Source organism: Lynx canadensis, chromosome B2 (assembly GCF_007474595.2).
Source record: "Lynx canadensis isolate LIC74 chromosome B2, mLynCan4.pri.v2, whole genome shotgun sequence".
Classification (NCBI taxonomy): domain Eukaryota; kingdom Metazoa; phylum Chordata; class Mammalia; order Carnivora; family Felidae; genus Lynx; species Lynx canadensis.
Window position 1 is genome coordinate 1,099,844 of NC_044307.1, and position 24,923 is coordinate 1,124,766.

The window sequence follows — 24,923 nt, forward strand, 5'->3', positions numbered from 1 at the left end:
TAAGTCTATTTAAGAGGTATAATAGCAGTAATGAAAGATATTCTAAGAAATACAAGGCCACTGTACATGTGAATAATGGTTAAAAGGAAGGATTTTTTTTCTTGGCAACAAAAACACATTCACAAAAAAAAAAAAAGGACTAAATAGTGAAAAAGTCCAAAATTGATACAGGAACAGCAGTGTCTGAAATGTTGAAAAGGAGGGAAATATTAGGAGGCGATTGATGGTGAGGGTGAAGATAATGCCTGGAATGCAGACATATGCAAGTGATTATGGAAAGTGACTCTACTACCAAATGGTGGAGTTTGTCACAATAAAATTGCTCATTTAATGTTTTACCTCAAACTTCTCTCCTTTGATAAGGGAAAAATTTGTCATGATCAAGTAATGCTTACATCATGATGTAAAGAAGGAACAACTCAAACTATGTTCTATTCCTAAATTATATCATTAAATTTATGGATTTATTGCTTACCCAGAAAACATGGAAACATAGGTATAATGGCATATTAAGCCTTTCCAATGATTTGCAATTCGGTGTGAATGGGTTTACCATATTATTTTTATATATTTTTTTATTTTTAATGTTCATTTATTTCTGAGAAAGAGAGAGACAGAGAGATAGCACAGGAGTGGGAGAAGGGCAGAAAGAGGTAGACACAGAATCTGAATCAGGCTCCAAGCTCTGACTTGTCATCACAGAGTCTGATGCAGGGCTTGAATTCTCAAGCTGTGAGATCATGACCTGAAGTCAGACACCTAACCAAGTGAGCCACCCAGGCACCCCTACCATATTATTTTCAGAACCACTCTGGTTATGATTACAGAGAGAGTCTTTGAGCACTGACACAGAGGTGTTAAAAGAAGTGTTCTTGGGGCGCCTGGGTGGCGCAGTCAGTTAAGCGTCCGACTTCAGCCAGGTCACGATCTCGCGGTCCGTGAGTTCGAGCCCCGCGTCGGGCTCTGGGCTGACGGCTCAGAGCCTGGAGCCTGTTTCCCATTCTGTGTCTCCCTCTCTCTCTGCCCCTCCCCCGTTCATGCTCTGTCTCTCTCTGTCCCAAAAATAAATAAACGTTGAAAAAAAAATTTAATAAAAAAAAAAAAGAAGTGTTCTTCATGGGAGAAAGCACACAACAAATGAATTTGGATACTCATGGCAAATTTGAGAGAGTTTAATTTCTACCTAAGGCAGACACTATTTTTTATTACCATGGTATTCTCTCCTAGACTTTCATAAAGAGCCATGGACACAAACAATGGAAGTTCAATAACAGATTTCATCCTGCTGGGGTTTTCTGATTGGCCCCAATTAGAACACATCATCTCTGGGATTGTCTTCCTCTTCTATATTGTGACTCTGGTAGGAAACACAACCATCATTCTTGTATCTAACCTAGACAGCCAGCTCCATACTCCCATGTATTTCTTCCTATCCAATTTGTCTTTTCTGGATCTCTGTTATGCAACTAGCATCATCCCACAGATGTTGGTTAATCTATGGGGTCCAACAAAGTCTATTACCTATGGAGGATGTGTGCTCCAATTCTTCTTTGCCCTTGACTTGGGAGCGACAGAATGTCTTCTCTTGGCTGTGATGGCCTATGACCGCTATGCTGCTGTTTGTCAACCTCTTTACTACACAATAATAATGCACCCTCAGCTTTGCCAGAAGATGGTGCTCATGGCCTGGTTAGGTGGTCTTGGTAGTGCCTTCATTCTTTGCTCCTTGACTTTGAAGTTGCCAAGATGTGGGCACAGGGAGGTCGATAATTTTTTCTGTGAGATGCCAGCCTTGCTCAAGATGGCTTGTGTCTACTCAAAAGTAATGGAGGCCATCGTCTTTGCTCTTGGAGTGATATTACTTCTAGTACCTCTATCACTAATTCTCATCTCCTATGCAGTTATCACTCAAGCTGTCATGAGGATCAAGTCAGTGGCAAGGTGGCGTAAGGTTCTTAATACATGTGGTTCCCACCTCACAGTAGTAACTCTTTTTTATGGAACAATCATTTATATGTACATGAAGCCACAGAACAGCACATCCCAAGACGAGGGGAAATTCCTTACTTTCTTTTACACAATCGTCACACCCACCCTTAACCCTCTGATCTATACTTTAAGAAACAAAGATGTAAAAAGTGCAGTAAAGAGAATACTGTGGGTAGAAAAATGGTCATCAAATTCATGAGTTACATGAAAGAGAGATAAAGAAATAACATTGACTTTTACCAACAGAAGATGAATTTATGCATTTATGCAAAGAGCATTTACTGGGTGTTTACCTTGTACCAAGGTACATACCTTGTAAATAAGTAGAAAGTGAGAGATACAGACATTTAAAGAAAATTCAATTTATATACTTGAAAAACCTTCAAGACTAATCTGTAACTACAGATAAATAAGAATATAATTATGAAAAGTGTTTAAGTACAGTAGTAAACATATGTACAAAATATTAAGAAAATATTTCTCATGGAAATTTATTTTAATGTAGGATTACACTGGGCACTGATTTTTTTTCTTCCCAGACTTGCCACTTTTATGGGAAATAACATTCACTTTCATCCACCTGACACTACCAGTGGGGTCTTTGTGGTGTAGACCAACTGCCCACCAATACCTGTTCCACCTTCTTCCTTAAGTTCTAATTGGTCACAGGGCCGCCATCCTAAATATCACATTTCGGAGCCTGCCTTCCACCAACACAATGTTGGGAAAGCAAAGTGTGCAACCCCTGGGTTATCTTCTCAAATATGAAGCCATTTACTCTCATCCTTCCTCCTGTTCCTGCAGGCTGGACTGTGAATGTGGAGGGTTTCTATTTTTGCCAAAAACCCTAAGAGAGAATGGAACAATAAGATGGAAACAGAACCATCCCATCAGTAGAGAAATGCTTCCAGACTATTACAAGAGAAAAATCTTCTAATTATCTTATATTAATGAAGTCACTTTATTTTGGGGTTTCTCTGTTAGAGAAACTTAACTTTTACCCTTCATGGCCTGATAAGGAGTTGTGGCTTTTTCTTATAAGGTAGTGTTGGTCCTTGGACCAGCATCAACAACATCACTTAGCAATTTATCAGAAAACACATGCTTAGGCCCACCTCAGACCTACTGAACAAAACACAGGATGGCCCCAGCAACTGATGTTTTTTAACAAACATGAGAGGTGATCAGGCTAAAGTTTGAGAACCACTATTACAGAGAATAGAGAGACATCGAGTCTCTAAACCAAAAATTAATGTTTTATAGGTTTTAATTAATTTCCTACCTATAGATGGGTCAAAGGAGGGGGTAATGTTTTCTCAATGTTCTTAGATAAAAGAAATGGATGACATGAAATTTTTGCCTAAATGAAATCATTACAAAGTGTTATTCTTTATTTCATACTATCTTCTTGCTCTTTGGTTTTATAATGTTCCTTCTTTTATTGAATCATTGTGACAGTAGATAGTAATTTTTTCAAAGGGGCTTGATGCTCTTATTTCAAAAAACAAAAATTTAGCATTCATGTTTTTCCCACATTTTTTAAACTTTATTTTATTGGCAAATATATTCAAGCTCTGAGGATATATATGTTGAAGAAAAAAAATATTTCCCTTCTCTGTAAGTTGACCATTTCAGAGATAGGAAATCCTCTACATGTGAGAGTCCTCACATTTACTATGCCCTTGTTTTGTGATTTCAAGGTCAAGTAAGCCACTCCATCTACCTGGAGTATTTGGGTGGGGCTAGATGCATTGTAAGGATTAGTGATGTTTTCTCTCCCATCCTTAAAACTTCTGGTTCCCAGGTTTCCACGGTGAAAACTCTACACCTTTATTTTAAATTTTTGATTACCTTTTAGGGCATAACTTTAAATTTTTTTTTCAACGTTTATTTATTTTTTGGGGGGACAGAGAGAGACAGAGCATGAACGGGGGAGGGGCAGAGAGAGAGGGAGACACAGAATCGGAAACAGGCTCCAGGCTCTGAGCCATCAGCCCAGAGCCCGACGCGGGGCTCGAACTCACGGACCGCGAGATCGTGACCTGGCTGAAGTCGGACGCTTAACCGACTGCGCCACCCAGGCGCCCCAGGGCATAACTTTAAAATTGCCAGGTGTGTAAGTCTTGCAACCCATGGAGCTTAAACCCTGTAGTTGTAAAAGTCAACAGGTTGGGTTCAGGGAGACTCCAAAGGCAGTGGGGCTACTCTTGGAGAGAAGGCAGGGAAAACAGCCTGAGGACATACATCTTGGAAAAAGAGACTTGCAGAGAGTCTGGGGCACACTGTGGGGAGATTATTTGCTCCTTTTGCAGCATGCCCGAGAGAGGCAGCATTCACAGAGAGACACCTCAAAGAACAAGGAAACTGACAGGAACCATTTCCTCCCCGTGTCCCTCAGTATGAGCACAGGGCCATCTGTGGGATTGTGGGATTGTGCCTTCAGTCCCTACCTAACTTGCTTACAGAAATCCCAACAAACCCCCATGCTCTGGTGGAACTGTCCTTCCCAGGCATATTTGCCTCACTCCTAGCATGGCAAACACCCTCCCCCAGAAGACTGGCCCAAACCCCTGTCGACACCATGTCTCCCATCATGAGAGTTTTACAGGGCATCAGTTCCAGCAACAGTGGCAACAGGCTTCATTTCACAAGCAGATCAGAGGGTGGACAAAGCACACTTTAAAGACTCCCTGAAGTGCCCGGCCCTGAGGAACAAGGGACACAACACTGCAGGACACTACAGGACCTCATCTTCCTAAGTCCATTCCCTCAAGAACAGCACTCATAGCTGACTTTCCTAACACAGAAAAGCAAGCCCAGAGACTTAACAAAATGAGAATACAGAGGAATTTGTTCTAAATGAAAGGACAGGACAAGGCCATGACCAGACAGTCAAATGAAACAGATATAAGTAACATACCTGATAGAGAATTTAGAGTAATGATCATAAGGATACACACTGGACTTGAGAAGAGTGTAAGACATGAGTGAGGTCACAAACACAAGGTAAAGAATAACAGCAGAGATACAGGGCTCAATAAATGAAAATGAGAAACACATTTGACCAAATGAACAGCAGGATGGAAGAAGCAGAGGAGCAAATTAATGACATAGAAGACAAAGTAATGGAAAGTAATAAAGTTCAACAAAATAGAGAAAAATAATTGTACAAAATAAGAATAGATATAGGTAACTAAGTGACTCCATCAAATGTAATAATATTTATATCATAAGAGTCCCTGAAGAAGAAAAGAGAGAAAAGGGAGCAGAAAATTTATTTAAAGAAATAATAGCTGAAAACTTCCCTAATCTAAGGAAGGAAACAGATATCCAGATCCAGGAGGCACAAAGAAACCCCAACAAAATCAACAACAGTAGATCTATACCAAGACATATCACAATTAAAGTGGCAAAATATAGTGATAAAGAAAAAACTTAAAAGCACCAATATAAAAGAAGATAGTTACATACAAAGGAATCCTCTAGGCTATCAAAGCATTTTCTAGGAGAAACTTTGCAAGCCAGTAGGGAGTGGCATGATATATTCAAAGTGCTCAATGGGAAAAATCTAAAGCCAATGATATTCTATCCAGCAAGGCTAAGATGCAGAATAAAAGGAGAGATAAAGAGAGAGAGAAACCAAGAAATAGGCCCTTAACTATAAAGAACAAACTGATGGTGACCTGCTGATGTGGTAGGGGGAGATATGTAAAATAAGTGTCAGGGATTAAGGAGTGTACTTGCCATGAGGAGCACTGGCTGATGTATGGAATTGTTGAATCATTATATTGTACATCTGAAACTAATGTAACACTGTATGTTAACCATATTGGAATTTAAAGTTTTAATAAAGAAAACCCTAAATCCCCAATTTAAAAAAGACTATTAGAAATAATAAATAGGTAATAGAGATTAAGGAGTGAACTTCTTGTAATGAGCATAGCATCTTATATGGGTGTTGAATCACTGTATTGTACACCTGAAACTAATACTACAATGTATGCTAACAACCTAAATGAAACATAAAAATTTTTCAAAATAAAGCAAAAATCATAGCCATTATTTAATAAAAATAAGAAATAATAAATGAATTCAGAAAATTTCAAGATAAAAAATTAATATACAGCAATTTGTTGTTTCTATGTATTAATAATGCTCTAGCACAAAGAGTGATTAAGAAAACAATGCCGGGGCGCCTGGGTGGCGCAGTCGGTTAAGCGTCCGACTTCAGCCAGGTCACGATCTCGCGGTCCGGGAGTTCGAGCCCCGCGTCGGGCTCTGGGCTGATGGCTCAGAGCCTGGAGCCTGTTTCCGATTCTGTGTCTCCCTCTCTCTCTGCCCCTCCCCCGTTCATGCTCTGTCTCTCTCTGTCGCAAAAATAAATAAACGTTAAAAAAAAAAAATTAAAAAAAAAAAAAAAAAAAAGAAAAGAAAACAATGCCATTTACAATTACATCCTAAGAAAAAATTTCTAGAAATAAATTTAAATAAGGAGTTGAAAGACATATACTCTGAAAACTGTAATACATTTGTGAAATAAATTAAAAGTAACACAAACAAATGGCAGTTATCCCATGCACATGGATTGGAAGAATCAATATTGTTCAAACATCCATAATGTAAAGTAATGTACACTTTTAATGTAATATCTATGATATTATCAATGTAATCTCATAAAACTAGAACAAAGAATCTTTAAATTTATATGAAACTATGAGAAACCATGAATAGTCAAATAATCTTGAGAAAGAAAAACAAACCTGGAGGTATCATAATCCCAGGTTTCAAACTATACCACAAAGCTACAGTAATAAAAATAGTATGGTCCTTGGCACAAAACTAGACACATAGATAAATAGAATATGATAGAGAGCCTAGAAATAAACCCATGATTATATGGCCAATTAATCTACTACAAAGGAGACAAGAATATACAATTGGGAAAAGACAATCTTCAATACATGGTGCTGGGAAAACTGGATAGCTATGTAGAAAAGAATGAAACGAGTCATTTGTCATACCATATACAAAAATAAAGACAAAATAGATTAAATTACTTAATATAAGACCTGAAACCATACAACTGCTAAAAGAAAATATAGGCAGTTAACTCTCGGATATCAGCCTTAACAGTATTTTTCTAGATCTACCTCCTCAGCCAAGGGCAACAGCAACAAAAATAAACAATTGTGACTAGACAGCTTTTTCCCAGTGAAGGAAACCATCAAGAAAACAAAAAGACAACCTACTTAATGGTAGAAGATATTTGCAAATGATATATCCAATAAGTAGTTAATAACCAAAATATTAAAAGAACTTATACAACTACACACACACACACACACACATCCATTTAAAAAATAGGCAGAATACCTGAGTAGACATTTTTCCAAAGAAGATACTCATGGCCAACAGACACGTAAAAGGATGCCCAATATCACTCATCATCATGGAAATCAAAATCAAAATCACAATGAGATATCACCTCACAACTGTAAGAATAGCTAGTCTCAAGATAAGAAATAACAAGTGTTTCTAAGGATGTGGAGAAAAGTAAATCCTCATGTTCTGCTGATGGAAATATAAACTGGTGCAGCTACTATAGAAAACAGTATAAACTCGTCAAAAAGTTAAAAATAGATATAATGGATGATCCTGTAAATCTACTTCTGGGTATTTATCTAAAGAAAACAAAAATACTAATTTGAGAATATATATGCATTCCTATGTTTATAGCAGCCTTACTTACAATAGCCAAATTATGAAAGCAATCCAAGTGTCCAGCAATAGATAAATGGAAAAGAAGGTATGGTACATATACACAATGGAATATTACTCAGCCATTTAAAAAATGAAACCTTCTCATTCACAACATAGATGGAACTAGCGGGTATTGTCATCAGTGAAATAAACCATGCACCCAAAAACAAATACCATATGTGTAATCTGAAAAACAAAACAAATGAATAAACAAACAAAAAATAAAAACAGGCTCCTAAATACAGAACAGACTGACAGTTGACAGAAGGCAGGGAGGTAAGAAGATGGGCAAAATGGGTGAAGAGGATTAAGAGATACAAGCTTCCAGTTATAAAATAAATAAGTCATGGCACTGAAAAGCAGAGCATAGGGAATATAGTCAAAAATATTGTAAAAACTTTTTTGGTGATAGATGAAAACTACATTTATCACACTGAGCAGTCAAGATGGCTCATGTCATTGCAAATGGCAAGACTTCATTTGTTTTGATGGCTGAGAAATATTCCATTATATATATGAAACCTTTCTCCATTACATCTCAAAAGCTTTAAGAAAGAAAAATAAATCATGCTTTATAGAACAAATGTGTCCTTTGTAGAGGACTAATCCCAGGGCTTCACTGATATATTTCTATGAATATAATAAAATGATATAAGTAAAACAATAAAATAAAAGTGATCATTCAGAATGTAGGATGTTCCATACAACAATCTGCCTGGACTCTTTGAAAAGTCAATGTCATGAAAGAAAAAAGCAAGCAAATTGTTCCATATGCACAATATCCAACAGAGATAATCATGTAAAAGCAAATGCAAGCCACATGTGTATTTAAGTTTTCTGGTAGTCACATTTAAAAAGGGAAATGGGAGGAGGAGTTAAGATGGCAGAGCAGGAGGAGCATCCTATGCTTGACTCGTCCCTCAAACACAGCTAGATAAATCATTCCAAATACCCAATAAATCAATCTGAATGCTGAGAGAACAAGCTGCAGAACTAGCGCTAGAAAATAAGCCATGTCATGGAAGGTAAGACATGAGCAGAAGTGATTCTGGGGAGAAAAGAATTGGGTGTGGTAAAGGGGAATAGGCCCTGATCACAGAGAGAGGAGAGAGGAGAGAGAGAGAAGTAGCATGCAGAGAATGGCACAAGGAAAACTCTTCCCCAAAACTGTTAAATGGGAAAAGAAGAGGGGCTGACTACCATAAGTTTTCATAATCAGTGGAGTTCAAAGTCTGCAGTTTTAGAAGGCTGCACAGTCGCCAGTTTCATACCTGGTGGGCTTAGTAGTGCTCCTGTGGCAAGCAGAACAGAGGCACGGGAATGTACAGTGTGGTTTGAGGATCCCCTGCGTCATACTGGAAGACAAAGACCTCCTTCTCCGAGTGCATTTGGGAGAGGTGGCATAGCCTTTCAGGGGACAGAAGAGCTGGCAGGCAGCAATGTGTTGTTCTATTCAATAGAATAGGAACAGAGACACCTGCTGAGGACAGCAAACCTTGGTTCTGGCTTGTTTGCTGCACTTTACCATACACTCTAAGCCCCTGCATGATCCTATGACTGCTTTTCTGGGACATGTAGGCACAAGCCACTGTGTGGCGAGACCCTCCCCAAATGCCAGTCTATGCTGCTCAGGTTCTCTAAAATTTGGAGTCTTGAAACCCAGCCAAATGCCTGATGTAAAACAGAGGAGTACAGGGCCACCTGGTAAGCAGACAGCTTGGAAACAGACAGGTGAAGGCAGGAATTTGACCAAAGCTGGGGACACAAGAAGAGAGATTGTTCACTCTTCTGTGAGGGTTTCTTGAACAGTGTTAGCACAAACTACCTCCTGGGTGGGGAGAGAATGAGAGAGCCAGGCAACACCATTTTCCCTCCACCCATCAACACTGAGAGACTTCAGTGAGCAACACAGCTCCCCCAGTGGAGGCTGGAACACACAAAGCTGCTCTCCCCTCATCCCGTGCCCTGCATGTGTATCTTTACTAGGGCAAGTCAGCCTAAAGACCAACAGAGTTAGCATCTCCCCTAGAATACCAGCAAAAACCCCTTGCTCGTACCAAGTCTGCTGATCATAGGGGGCTGCAAAGCTTCAGCTTTGGTGGAAATAGGATAGTCTTATTTTAACAAGCAAACCAAAACACACATAGGAAAAATGCCACACATTGGACCAGGTCCCAATGCTCCCCATTGCAGGCAAGGAAAAACTCTGCAGACAGAGGACTGACCTGAGGGAAAGAGCAGCCAAAACACAAGAGCAGAGTGCATACTCTAAAGCAAGTCCTGAGGCACCTGGACAGCAAGGGCCCCTTCTTAATATAACCGTTACTCTCTGGAGCAGAAAATATAACAGGTTTTCTTGGCACACACACACAAAAAGTGATCCAGACAAAATGACAAGATGGAGGAATTCACCCCTAAACAAAGAACAAGAAGAGATCATGGCCAGGGATCTACCCAAATAGATGTAATATGCCTGAACCAGATTTTAAAACAACAATCATAAGGATAAAGTATAGAAGAATATATGGAGTCTCTTGCTTGAGAGATAAAATAACAAAAAACTAGTCAGGCCCAAATAAAAAATATATATATATACTATAAGCAAGATGCAAAAACGACTGCAGGTAATGACCACAAGAAGCGATGAAACAGAGGAATGAATCAATGTAAAAAAGGTAAAATGGAAAACACCGAAACTGAAAAGAAGAGGAAAAGCATAGGATCATGAATGTAGACTTAGGGAACTCAGTGACTCCTTAAATCATAATAAAATTTGCATTATAGGAGTCCCCGAAGATGAAGAGACATAAAAAGGGGAAGATGGTTTATTTGAGCAAATTATAGCTGAAAACTTCTCTAATATGAGGAAGGAAACAGACATCAAAATCCAAGAGGCACAGACAACTCTCCTCAAAATCAACAAAAGCAGGCCAACACCAAAATATAATGTAGTTAAATTTGCAAAATATCACAAAAAAAGTAAAAGTCCTAAATTCAGCAAGACAAAAGAAGTCCCTAACTTACAAGGGAAGACCTATGAGGCTGGCTGAAGATCTGTCCACAGAAACTTGGTGGGTCAGAATGGAGTGGCCTGATATGTTCAGTGTGTCTAATGGGGAAAATGTGCAGCCAAAAATACTCTATCCAGAAAGGCTATCATTCAGAACAGAAAATGACAAGTAGAGTGGATTTCCGGAAGATGGCGGCATAGGAGGACGCTGGGCTCACCGCGCGTCCTGCTGATCACTTAGATTCCACCTACACCTGCCTAAATAACCCAGAAAACCGCCAGAGGATGAGCAGAACAGAGTCGCCGGAGCCAAGCGCAGACGAGAGGCCCATGGAAGAGGGTAGGAAGGGCGGCGAGGCGGTGCGCGCTCCACGGACTGGCGGGAGGGAGCCGGGGCGGAGGGGCGCCTCGCCGGCCAAGCAGAGCCCCCGAGTCCGGCTTGCAAAAGCGGAGGGGCCTGACGGACTGAGTTCCGACAGCAAGCGCGACTTAGCGTCTGGGAGGTCATAAGTTAACAGCTCTGCTCGGAAAGCGGGAAGGCTGGAGGACAAAGGGAGGGAGAGCTGCTGAGGCCCTGGACGACAGAGCTCAGTTTGGTGGGGAACAAAGACGCTCGCCAGCGCCATCTCCCCCGCCCATCCCCCAGCCAAAATCCCAAAGAGAACCGGTTCCTGCCAGGGAACTTGCTCGCTCTGCTCAAACACCCAACTCTGCGCTTCTGCAGAGCCAAACCTCCGGCAGCGGATCTGACTCCCTCCCGCTGCGACAGGGCCCCTCCTGAAGTGGATCACCTAAGGAGAAGCGAGCTAAGCCTGCCCCTCATGCCCCCATGCACCTTGCCTACCCACCCCAGGTAATACGCCAGATCCCCAGCATCACAAGCCTGGCAGTGTGCAAGTAGCCCAGACGGGCCACGCCACCCCACGGTGAATCCCGACCCTAGGAGAGGGGAAGAGAAGGCACACACCAGTCTGACTGTGGCCCCAGCGGTGGGCTGGGGGCAGACATCAGGTCGGACTGCGGCCCCGCCCACCAACTCCAGTTATACACCACAGCACAGGGGAAGTGCCCTGCAGGTCCTCACCACGCCAGGGACTATCCAAAATGACCAAGCGGAAGAATTCCCCTCAGAAGAATCTCCAGGAAATAACAACAGCTAATGAGCTGATCAAAAAGGATTTAAATAATATAACAGAAAGTGAATTTAGAATAATAGTCATAAAATTAACCGCTGGGCTTGAAAACAGTATAGAGGACAGCAGAGAATCTCTTGCTACAGAGATCAAGGGACTAAGGAACAGTCACGAGGAGCTGAAAAGCGCTTTAAACGAAATGCAAAACAAAATGCAAACCACCACAGCTCGGATGGAAGAGGCAGAGGAGAGAATAGGTGAACTAGAAGATAAAGTTATGGAAAAAGAGGAAGCTGAGAAAAAGAGAGATAAAAAAAATCCAGGAGTATGAGGGGAAAATTAGAGAACTAAGTGATACACTAAAAAGAAATAATATACGCATAATTCGTATCCCAGAGGAGGAAGAGAGAGGGAAAGGTGCTAAAGGGGTACTTGAAGAAATAATAGCTGAGAACTTCCCTGAACTGGGGAAGGAAAAAGGCATTGAAATCCAAGAGGCACAGAGAACTCCCTTCAGACGTAACTTGAATCGATCTTCTGCACGACATATCATAGTGAAACTGGCAAAATACAAGGATAAAGAGAAAATTCTGAAAGCAGCAAGGGGTAAACGTGCCCTCACATATAAAGGGAGACCTATAAGACTCGTGACGGATCTCTCTTTTGAAACTTGGCAGGCCAGAAAGAATTGGCATGATATTTTCAGTGTGCTAGACAGAAAAAATATGCAGCCGAGAATCCTTTATCCAGCAAGTCTGTCATTTAGAATAGAAGGAGAGATAAAGGTCTTCCCAAACAAACAAAAACTGAAGGAATTTGTCACCACTAAACCAGCCCTACAAGAGATCCTAAGGGGGACCCTGTGAGACAAAGTACCAGAGACATCGCTACAACCATAAAGCATACAGACATCACAATGTCTCTAAACCCGTATCTTTCTATAATAACACTGAATGTAAATGGATTAAATGCGCCAACCAAAAGACATAGGGTATCAGAATGGATAAAAAAACAAGACCCATCTATTTGCTGTCTACAAGAGACTCATTTTAGACCTGAGGACACCTTTAGATTGAGAGTGAGGGGATGGAGAACTATTTATCATGCTACTGGAAGCCAAAAGAAAGCTGGAGTGGCCATACTTATATCAGACAAACTAGACTTTAAATTAAAGGCTGTAACAAGAGATGAAGAGGGACATTATATAATAGTTACAGGGTCTATCCATCAGGAAGAGCTAACAATTATAAATGTCTACGCGCCGAATACCGGAGCCCCCAAATATATAAAACAATTACTCATAAACAGAAGCAACCTTATTGACAAGAATGTGGTAATTGCAGGGGACTTTAACACCCCACTTACAGAAATGGATAGATCATCTAGACACACGGTCAATAAAGAAACAAGGGCCCTGAATGAGACATTGGATCAGATGGACTTGACAGATATATTTAGAACTCTGCATCCCAAAGCAACAGAATATACTTTCTTCTCGAGTGCACATGGAACATTCTCCAAGATAGATCATATACTGGGTCACAAAACAGCCCTTCATAAGTTTACAAGAATTGAAATTATACCATGCATACATTCAGACCACAATGCTATGAAGCTTGAAATCAACCACAGGAAAAAGTCTGGAAAACCTCCAAAAGCGTGGAGGTTAAAGAACACCCTACTAACGAATGAGTGGGTCAACCAGGCAATTAGAGAAGAAATTAAAAAATATATGGAAACAAACGAAAATGAAAATACAACAATCCAAACGCTTTGGGATGCAGCGAAGACAGTCCTGAGAGGAAAATACATTGCAATCCAGGCCTATCTCAAGAAACAAGAAAAATCCCAAATACAAAATCTAACAGCACACCTAAAGGAAATAGAAGCAGAACAGCAAAGGCAGCCTAAACCCAGCAGAAAAGAGAAATAATAAAGATCAGAGCAGAAATAAACAATATAGAATCTAAAAAAACTGTAGAGCAGATCAACGAAACCAAGAGTTGGTTTTTTGAAAAATAAACAAAATTGACAAACCTCTAGCCAGGCTTCTCAAAAAGAAAAGGAGAGGACCCAAATAGATAAAATCATGAATGAAAATGGAATTATTACAACCAACCCCTCAGGGATACAAACAATTATCAGGGAATACTATGAAAAATTGTATGCCAACAAATTGGACAACCTGGAAGAAATGGACAAATTCCTGAACACCCACACTCTTCCAAAACTCAAATCAGGAGGAAAGAGAAAGCTTGAACAGACCCATAACCAGCAAAGAAATTGAACCGGTTATCAAAAATCTCCCAACAAATAAGAGTCCAGGACCAGATGGCTTCCCAGGGGAGTTCTACCAGACGTTTATTTTTTTTTTTTCTTTTTTTTATTTTTTTTTTTTTTCTACCAGACGTTTAAAGCAGAGATAATACCTATCCTTCTCAAGCTATTCCAAGAAATAGAAAGGGAAGGAAAACTTCCAGACTCATTCTATGAAGCCAGTATTACTTTGATTCCTAAACCAGACAGAGACCCAGTAAAAAAAGAGAACTACAGGCCAATATCCCTGATGAATATGGATGCAAACATTCTCAATAAGATACTAGCAAATCGAATTCAACGGCATATAAAAAGAATTACTCACCATGATCAAGTGGGATTCATTCCTGGGATGCAGGGCTGGTTCAACATTCGCAAATCAATCAACATGATACATCACATTAACAAAAAAAAAGAGAAGAACCATATGATCCTGTCAATCGATGCAGAAAAGGCCTTTGACAAAATCCAGCACCCTTTCTTAATAAAAACCCTTGAGAAAGTCGGGATAGAAGGAACATATTTAAACATCATAAAAGCCATTTATGAAAAGCCCACAGCTAACATCATCCTCAATGGGGAAAAACTGAGAGCTTTTTCCCTGAGATCAGGAACACGACAGGGATGCCCACTCTCACCGCTGTTGTTTAACATAGTGCTGGAAGTTCTAGCATCAGCAATCAGACAACAAAAGGAAATCAAAGGCATCAAAATTGGCAAAGATGAAGTCAAGCTTTCGCTTTTTGCAGATGACATGATATTATACATGGAAAATCCGACAGACTCCACCAAAAGTCTGCTAGAACTGATACATGAATTCAGCAAAGTCGCAGGATACAAAATCAATGTACAGAAATCAGTTGCATTCTTATACACTAACAATGAAGCAACAGAAAGACAAATAAAGAAACCGGTCCCATTCACAATTGCACCAAGAAGCATAAAATACCTAGGAATAAATCTAACCAAAGATGTAAAGGATCTGTATGCTGAAAACTATAGAAAGCTTATGAAGGTAATTGAAGAAGATTTAAAGAAATGGAAAGACATTCCGTGCTCATGGATTGGAAAAATAAATATTGTCAAAATGTCAATACTACCCAAAGCTATCTACACATTCAATACAATCCCAATTGCACCAGCATTCTTCTCGAAACTAGAACAAGCAATCCTAAAATTCATATGGAACCACAAAAGGCCCCAAATAGCCAAAGGAATTTTGAAGAAGAAGACCAAAGCAGGAGGCATCACAATCCCAGACTTTAGCCTCTACTACAAAGCTGTCATCATCAAGACAGCATGGTATTGGCACAAAAACAGACACACAGACCAATGGAATAGAAAAGAAACCCCAGAACTAGACCCACAAACGTATGGCCAACTCATCTTTGACAAAGCAGGAAAGAACATCCAATGGAAAAAAGACAGCCTCTTTAACAAATGGTGCTGGGAGAACTGGACAGCAACATGCAGAAGGTTGAAACTAGACCACTTTCTCACACCATTCACAAAAATAAACTCAAAATGGATAAAGGACCTGAATGTGAGACAGGAAACCATCAAAACCTTAGAGGAGAAAGCAGGAAAAGACCTCTCTGACCTCAGCCGTAGCAATCTCTTACTCGACACATCCCCAAAGGCAAGGGAATTAAAAGCAAAAGTGAATTACTGGGACCTTATGAAGATAAAAAGCTTCTGCACAGCAAAGGAAACAACCAACAAAACTAAAAGGCAACCAACGGAATGGGAAAAGATATTTGCAAATGACCTATCGGACAAAGGGCTAGTATCCAAAATCTATAAAGAACTCACCAAACTCCACACCCGAAAAACAAATAACCCAGTGAAGTAATGGGCAGAAAACATGAATAGACACTTCTCTAAAGAAGACATCCGGATGGCCAACAGGCACATGAAAAGATGTTCAGCGTCACTCCTTATCAGGGAAATACAAATCAAAACCACACTCAGGTATCACCTCACGCCAGTCAGAGTGGCCAACATGAACAAATCAGGAGACTATAGATGCTGGAGAGGATGTGGAGAAACGGGAACCCTCTTGCACTGTTGGTGGGAATGCAAACTGGTGCAGCCGCTCTGGAAAGCAGTGTGGAGGTTCCTCAGAAAATTAAAAATAGACCTACCCTATGACCCAGCAATAGCACTGCTAGGAATTTACCCAAGGGATACAGGAGTACTGATGCATAGGGGCACTTGTACCCCAATGTTCATAGCAGCACTCTCAACAATAGCCAAATTATGGAAAGAGCCTAAATGTCCATCAACTGATGAATGGATAAAGAAATTGTGGTTTATATACACAATGGAGTACTACATGGCAATGAGAAAGAATGAAATATGGCCCTTTGTAGCAACGTGGATGGAACTGGAGAGTGTGATGCTAAGTGAAATAAGCCATACAGAGAAAGACAGATACCATATGGTTTCACTCTTATGTGGATCCTGAGAAACTTAACAGGAACCCATGGGGGAGGGGAAGGAAAAAAAAAAGAGGTTAGAGTGGGAGAGAGCCAAAGCATAAGAGACTGTTAAAAACTGAGAACAAACTGAGGGTTGATGGGGGGTGGGAGGGAGGAGAGGGTGGGTGATGGGTGTTGAGGAGGGCACCTTTTGGGATGAGCACTGGGTGTTGTATGTAAACCAATTTGACAATAAATTTCATATATTAAAAAAAAAGAAACATTTCCTTCTATATTATACAGAAAAAAAAAAGAAAATGACAAGTAATCCAGTTAAGAAATGGGCATAGGGGTGCCTGGGTGGCTCAGTTAGTTGGGCGTCCAACTTCAGCTCAGGTCATGATCTCGTGGTTCATAGGTTTGAGCCCCATGTCAGGCTCTGTGCTGATGGCTCAGAGCCTGGAGCCTGCCTCAGAATCTGTGTCTCCCTCTCTCTCTGCCCCTCTCCTTCTTGCACACACTTGCTCTCGCTCTCTCAAAAATAAATAAAAACACTTAAAAAAAAAGAAATGGGCACAGACAAGAGTAGATATTTTTCCAAAGAAGACATGGAGATGGCTAACAGACAAATGAAAAGATGTTCAACATTACTCATCATTAGAGAAATACAAATCAAAATCGTGATAACATATCACCTCACACTTGTCAGAATGGCTAAAATTAACAATACAGGAAATAACGGATGTTGGCAAGGATGCAGAGAAAGGGGAGCACTCTTTCACTGCTGGTCGGAATGTAAACTGCTGCAGCCACTCTGGATGGAGAATAGTACAGAGGTTTCTCAAAAAACTAAAAATAGAATTACCCTATGATCCAGTAATTGCACTATTAGGTATTTACACAAAGGATACAAAAATACAGAGTTAAAGGGGTACATGCACCCCAAAGTTTATAGCAGCATTATCAACAATAGTGAAATTATGAAGTGAGTCCAAATGTTCATCGACTGATGAATGAATAAAGAAGATGAGGTGTATATATATGCAATGGAATATTACTCAGTCATCATAAAACGAACTATTGCCATTTGCAATGATGTGGATGGAGCTAGAATGTATTATGCTAAGCAAAATAAGTCTCAGAGAAACACAAATACCATATGATTTCACTCATATGTAATTAAAAAAAACAAAACAGATGAACACATGATAAGGGGGGAAGAGAATAACGGGACACAAACTACAAGAACCTCTTAAAAGTAGAGAACAAACTGAGGGTTGATGGAGGGAGGTGGGTGGGACGTGGGCGAGATGGGTAATGGGTATAAAGAAGGGCACTTTCTATGATGAGCACTAGGTGTTGTAAGTGAATCACTGAATTCTACTTCTGAAACCAATATTGCAATGTATGTTAACTTACTGAAATATAAGTTAAAAAACTACTGGAAGGCCTGAGTGACTTAGCCAGTTAAGCATCCAACTCTTGATTTCAGCTCAGGTCATGATCCCATGGTCATGGGATTGAGCCTCACATTGGGCTTACTGCAGAACCCGCTTGGAATTCTCTCTCTCCCCCTTCCTCTCTTTCTCTCTCTCTCTCTCTCTCCCCTTCCTGTCTTGTTTTCTCTTTCTCTCTCTCTCTCTAAGTAAATAAACATTAAAAAAATATTGAAGTCAAAAAAAATAGAACTACCACATAATCCAGCAATTCCACCTCTGGGTATTTATCTAAAGAAAGCAAAAACACTAATTTGAAAACATATATGCACCCCGTGTTCATTGCAGCATAATTTACCAATACAGCCAAGAAGTAAGTGTCCATTGATAAATAAAATGTGGTATTACATGTTCCATAGATTATTATTCAGCCATAAGAAAGGATGAACTTTTACCACTTGTGAATACATGGTGGATCTTGGGGATGTTATGCTAAGTTCAATAAGTCAGACATAGAAGACAAATACCATATGACCACACCTATGTGTGAAATCTTAAATAAATAAATAAATAAATAAATAAATAAATAACAAGCTTATATACACAGAGAACAGAGTAATGGTTGACAGAAGTGGGGGGGGGTGAAGTAGGTGAAGGGGGTCAAAAATTGTTATAAAACAATTAACTCGTTGGGATCTAAGATCCAACATGGTGATATACAGTAGTTAATACTGTACTGTATATTTGAACATTGCTCAAGAAGTTGATCTTGAAGGTCCTCATCACAAGAAATAAAAATTATTTTGTAACTATGTATGGTGATGGATATAAATTAGACTTATTGTGGCGATCACCATCTTGCAAGATATACAAACATTGAATTATTTTGTTGTGCACCTGAAACTAATATATCTATTATAGCTCAACTTAAAAAAAAAAAAGAGGAATGGCAAGACACTTCCAAAGAAGAATATTCAGGTAAAATCTCCTGCCCTACCAGATATCAAGATTTATAATAAACATATAATAACTGACACTAGGTGGCACTGATGGAGGAAAATACTCACTGAGCAGTAGAACAGAATTCAAGCCTGGAAACGTACCAGCACCCTCATGCGCACACACACATATGCAGGACTTTGATATATTCAAGAGATATGACGGCATCACTGGGGAAAGAAAAAATATTTCAATAAATTAAACTGGAATTTGGTCACATATATGGAAAAACCAAATTTGGGTACCCACGCTCTACCATACACGTAAATTAATTCCAGAGGTATTTATGTTAAGACTTTAAGGCTTTTATAGAAAATTATACGTTAATATCTTTCTGACTTTGGAAAAGAGAAGAATTTCTTAAACATGTGTTTTCTAAACGTGATAGAATCTTTTAATTAGAAATTTTAAAAAATTCTGATCAGCAAAGACTTTTTTTATAGTAAAACGCCAAGAAACAAACAGGAAATTGCAGGGTGCCCAAACAACAGGGAGTTAAAAGGAATTATAAGTACTCCTATAAATTAATAAGAAAAAAAGAAAAGCAGTGCCATAGAACACTTATCAGAATCTACAAATGGGTTTTTTATAGAAAGACAATTATACATAGCAGTAAGTATATAAAGATGTGGTCAATCTTAGTAGCTATTAGGGAAATGAAAATAAGGCCACAGCTAAATAGCATTTATAATCTTTCATTTGGCAATGATTTAAAAGTCCACAGGACCAGGCATTGGAGAAAATGTAGATCAATGGAATAATTTATACAAAGCTAGGGTAAGATAAATTGATAGAAACACTCTAGGGGAAAATGTCTTGTCAAATTTGCTTATTCCATAACTAGCAATTCTTGTCCTATGCATACATCCAAAAGACCTTCTTGCATACATGTCCCAAGAGCCATAAACAAAATTATTCATCCTAATGGTTTTCATATAAACCACAAGTTGTAATCAGGAAAAATGGCAGTCAGCGAGTGAAGAAACAAAATAATTATAATATATTCACACAATAGAATATTATACAATAATGGTAATAAATGAACCACAGTTACACAAGAGATTTTTGGATAATCTCAGTGACAAAAAGTTAGGTGAAAAAAGGAAAGTACCAAAAGCACATATAAGATATGACACCATTTGTGGAAGTTCAAATAAACTAAAAAGTTTTTAATTTTTTAATGTTTATTTATTTTTGAGAGACAGAGAGTGTGTGCAAGTGGGGGAGGAGCAGAAAGAAAGGGAGACACAGAATCCAAAGCAGGCTCCAGGCTCTAAGCTGTCAGCACAGAGCCAGATGAAGGGCTCGAACCCATTACCTGAAATAAAGTCTGGTGCTTAACTGACTGAGCCACTCGGATGCCCCTCAAATAAACTAAATTTTAAAATACATGTTATTTAGGCATTTTTGTATGTATGTGAGTGTGTTAATATATAAATTATATTCCAAGACAAATGTGTCATGAACACAAAATTCCAGATCTTGATTTCTCTGGGGGTCACATAGGAACTTGAGAGAGCATAAGGCAGAGAGGTTGCTTTAAGCCATTAGCAAATCCCAGTTCTCGAGTTGAGTTGTAGGCTAAATATGTTCATAATATTAATTTTAATTCATTAAAAATGGAACAATGATATGGCTCATGAACCACAGAATTATGACTATTCCATAATTTTTTTAAAGAAAATATTTTCTTTCCTGCACACACCACACCTAGAGAGTTGCCTTATTTCTCTACCTTAATTGATGTCTTACCCACTGAAAAACACAAAGTTCAATTAAATGTGTTAATTTTTGGATGTGGGCTAAGATGGAGAAGGAGTAGCACTACCTTAAGGTTGCCTCTTCCCCAGAACAGCTAGATAAATACCAAATCATTCTGAACACACAAGAAATCAATTGGAAATCTTTGGGAAAAAAGCTGCCCATCTACAAACAGAAAAAAAATGGCACATGGAAAGTAAGAACTGTGGAGAGTTAATTTGTGGGAGAAAAGAGCCATGGGCACTGAAGAGGGAAGGTATCCTTGATCATGGAGAGGTGAGGTAAGAGTGAAGAAAAAAGACTGAAAACACATGCAGGGGACTGCACAGAAAACTTGATGGGAGTTAGAGGACAGGGCTTCAATACCTCCAGGTTTCCATAAACATCAGAGCACAGAGTCTGAAGTTTCTGAGGTCAGCATCTGGTGGTGCTCCAGCAAGGAAGAAGGGAAAAGGCCCAAGAATGGGCAGTGGTCTGAGGATCCCCAGGGTTGCACAGGGAGAAGCAATTGCCCTGCTTGGAGTGCATTTGGTAGACGTGATATGCCTCACTGTAGGCAAAATCCCTGCTTTTGTAATGCCATAGAGCTGCACCTGCTTATGGATGGGGGTGCCATAGAGATGCCCAGTCTGGGCACCAGTATAGGAACAAAGACACAGTCTGAGGGCAGCAAACCCTGGCACCCATTATGTTTTGTGATTTACCATAAACTGGGAACCGCCTCTGCTGCACCATCACGTGACAGCTTGCTGGGACAAGCCGGTACTGACAGCACAGCCAACCCTCTGCCAGGGTATCTGCATGGGTCCCAGCCAGGAGTCTGATGTTTGGAGTTTTGGAACACAAGCATAACTGAGATGAAATCTAGGAGGGTGGCATTACCTGGCAAGCAAACATCTGGAGACAGAAAGGGTAAATGTGGGGGTCTGACAAAAACCAGGGACACAAGAGAGGTGATTAATCATGTGCACCTGAGGGCACAGACTTCTAGCTCCAGGGACTAGAGAGCAAGGCGAAGCCATTTTCACCCCTAGCCCAAAAATGATTGACCCCAGTGAACTGAACAGTGCCCCAAGTGCAGAAGGAACCAGATTCACCAAGCCCCACCCCGTGACCTGCAGGCCCATCTCCACTAGGGAAAGTCCACCTAAGAATCAGAGGAGCAGGCCCCTCCCCCAGTAGATCAGCACAAATCCCTTCCATGCATTGTTTACTGAGTGCTGCAAAGCTTCGATTCTAGGGGAAAGAGGATTTAGCTCCCTTTGGTTTTTTATTTTTTGTTTGTTTCTTCTTCTTTTATTTGTTTCAGTTTCTGTTTTAGTTTTTCTTTTTCTCTTGAATACAGAAAGAGCTACTTTTTTACTTTATTATTTTTTTTATTTTTAATCTTTTTTCTACCAAGCTTCTCTTAAAGCAGACGAAAACACACCTGAATGTAGTTTCTTTTATTTTTTAAATTTTTATTACATATATTTATATTATTTTTTACAAGAGGGGGGAATTCACCCCAAAAGAAAGAACAGTAAGAAGTCACAGCCCAGGGATTTATTTAATCAATACAGATACAAGGAAGATGTGTAGAAATAAATTTAAACAACAATTGTAATGATTCTAGCTTAGCATGAAGAAAGTACAGAAGACATTAGAGAATCCCTTACTGCAGAGATAAAATCTACTAACCCCAAAATATAAAATGCTGTCAAGATTCAAATCCAAAATGATGCCAAACAGAAAGGATGGACAGTGCAGAGGAATGAATTAGTGATATAGAAGATAAAATTATGAAAAACAATGAAGCTGAAGAGACAAAGCAAATGGATCACAAAGGTAGACTAAGTGAACTCAGTGACTTACTAAAATGGAATCATATTTGTATCATAGGAATCCCAGAAGACAAAGACATAGAAAAATGAGGTTTATTTGAGCAAAATAGAGCTAAAAACTTCCCTAATATGGGGAAGAATATAGATATCAAAATCCAAAAAGCACAGAGAACCCCCATTAAATTCAACAAGAGCGGCCAAGATGGTGGAAGAGCATGGAAGGTTTTTTTGTTTTTGTTTTTGTTTTTTTTTTGCATCTCGCATCCCTGAAATGCAGCCAGATCAACACTAAACCAGCCTACATACCCAGAAAACTGATTTGAGGGTTAATACAACAATCTGTACAACATGAACCACAGAATTCAGCAGGTACATGATGCAGAGAGGTGAACTGGGGGAGAGAGAAGCCACGGAGGGCAGGGAGCTGTTATTCCTTGTGGAGAGAGGACAGAGATGGAGGGAGAGTATGGTAAAAGCACCCCGACCCCCAAAAGCAACTGGAGAAAGTGGAAAAGTGAAAACAGTCACAGGGACTGAACAAAAAAGGGAGAAAGGAGAAAGGAGAGGGTTTAAATTCCATTAAGACTATAAATAGGGGGAGTGCAGAGCCTGAAACTCTGCAGATTGATACCTGGAAGTGCTCTGGTGGTAAGGGTGAATCCCCAGGAGCAGAGAGTGAGGTCCAGGGGGTCCTTGGGCCACACAGGGAGAAGAGGTTCCCTTGCTGGGAGGACATTTGGTAGGGGCTGTGCAGCCTCCCCAGGGGCAAAGGTCCCAGTGGACCCTGGAGAACAACCACATTCACTGGTGCTGGAACAACGTTGTTAAGGGTGAAGCCTGGTGCCAGATGTGTGTTGTGATTTTCCACAATCTCTGAAATGCTGCTGCTACACAATCATGTGAACATTTTCTGGGGTGGGCTGGTACCCAGCTGCAGTCTCTGGACATCGGCAGCAGCACAGTCCCACAAATGTTCCTGGGGGCGTGCCAGCACCCAGCCATTGCTTGGTGACACCCTCCCCCAGAGGATCTGAGTGGGTCAAAGCCACAGTCCCTCTCAAGTGAGGGGTTGGGAAACACAGCCACATCTGAGATAAAACTCAGAAGGGGGGTGCCGCCTGGCAGGCTGATGGCTTGGTCACAGACGGTGTGGAAGCAGGGAGTGGACAGAAGTTGAGACAAAGGAGGGGTGTGCAATTGCTGATCAAGAAGAACAGAATTCCGATATTAGAAACTGGGTAGCTGGGTGACACCATTTTCACCCCTTCCGGGCATGCGCATACATGCCTACAAGTGCCACAACAATCCAACCCAGTAAGCTACGCAGCACCATCTAGTGGAGAATGGAGCTGTTATACTAAGCCCCGCCCAACTGGGACAACCTCGCTCTTCAGGAACAGAAGCCTTACCGCCTGATTAGTTTATGGACAATAAAGTGCTTCATAGTTTGACTTCTAGGGGAAACCGATGTGATTTCTATCGTATTTTGGACTGTTCACTGGACCATCTATTAAATTTTTTTCTTTTTTGTTTCTTTTCTTTTTCTTGAATACAAAAAAAAATATTTTTATTTTCAATATTTATTAAAAATATTTTTAATTTTTTTCTATTTATTTTGTACTTTTTGTAAATTTCTAAAATTATATTTTACTTTTGTCACTTCATTTTATTTCTTTCATTGTATTCATTTTTTCAAATATTCAAACGTTTTACTTTATTTTTCCTTTTTTCTCTAATTAAGTTCCTTTCAACAACCAGAACAAAATACACCAATGATATAGCATCATTTGTTTGATTTTTTGTGTGTGTTGTTTTTAATTTTTTATTTTAATTTTTTTTAACCTTATTAATTCCTTTCTTCCTTTAATATGATGAAATGAAGGAATTCACTCCAAAAGAAAGAGGAGGAAGCAATGAAATTCAGGGACTTAAACAACAGAGATACAAGCAAGATGGCTGAACCAGAATTTAGAATTACGATAAGAATACTAGCCGGGGGTGAAAATAAACTAAACTCCCTTTCACTGGAGATTAAAAAAAAAAAAAGTAAAAGCTAGTCACGATGAAATAAAAAAAAATGCTATAACTGAGCTGCAATCTCATGTGGATCCCACGGCAACAAGGATGGATGAGGCAGAGAAGCAAATTAGAGATATACAGAACAAAATTATGGATACCTATGAAGCAGAAAAAAAGAGGGGGACTAAGGCAAAAGAGCACGATTTAAGAATTAGAGAACTCAGGAGAGACAAAGTTTCCCAGACAAACAAAACTTA

General features: G+C 39.7%; 1 protein-coding gene across 1 annotated transcript; it reads left to right on the top strand.

Moving 5' to 3' along the window:
• Window positions 1–1,243: 1,243 nt before the first annotated feature.
• Window positions 1,244–2,188, top strand: LOC115515039 (olfactory receptor 2W1-like). The gene has a single exon (XM_030317144.1). It carries the CDS (start codon window positions 1,244–1,246, stop codon window positions 2,186–2,188), a length of 945 nt encoding a protein of 314 aa, XP_030173004.1.
• Window positions 2,189–24,923: the final 22,735 nt, after the last annotated feature.

Excerpts from the sequence above, each read along its gene's own strand:
- LOC115515039 (XM_030317144.1), top strand. The coding sequence starts at position 1,244 with ATGGACACAAACAATGGAAGTTCAATAACAGATTTCATCCTGCTGGGG.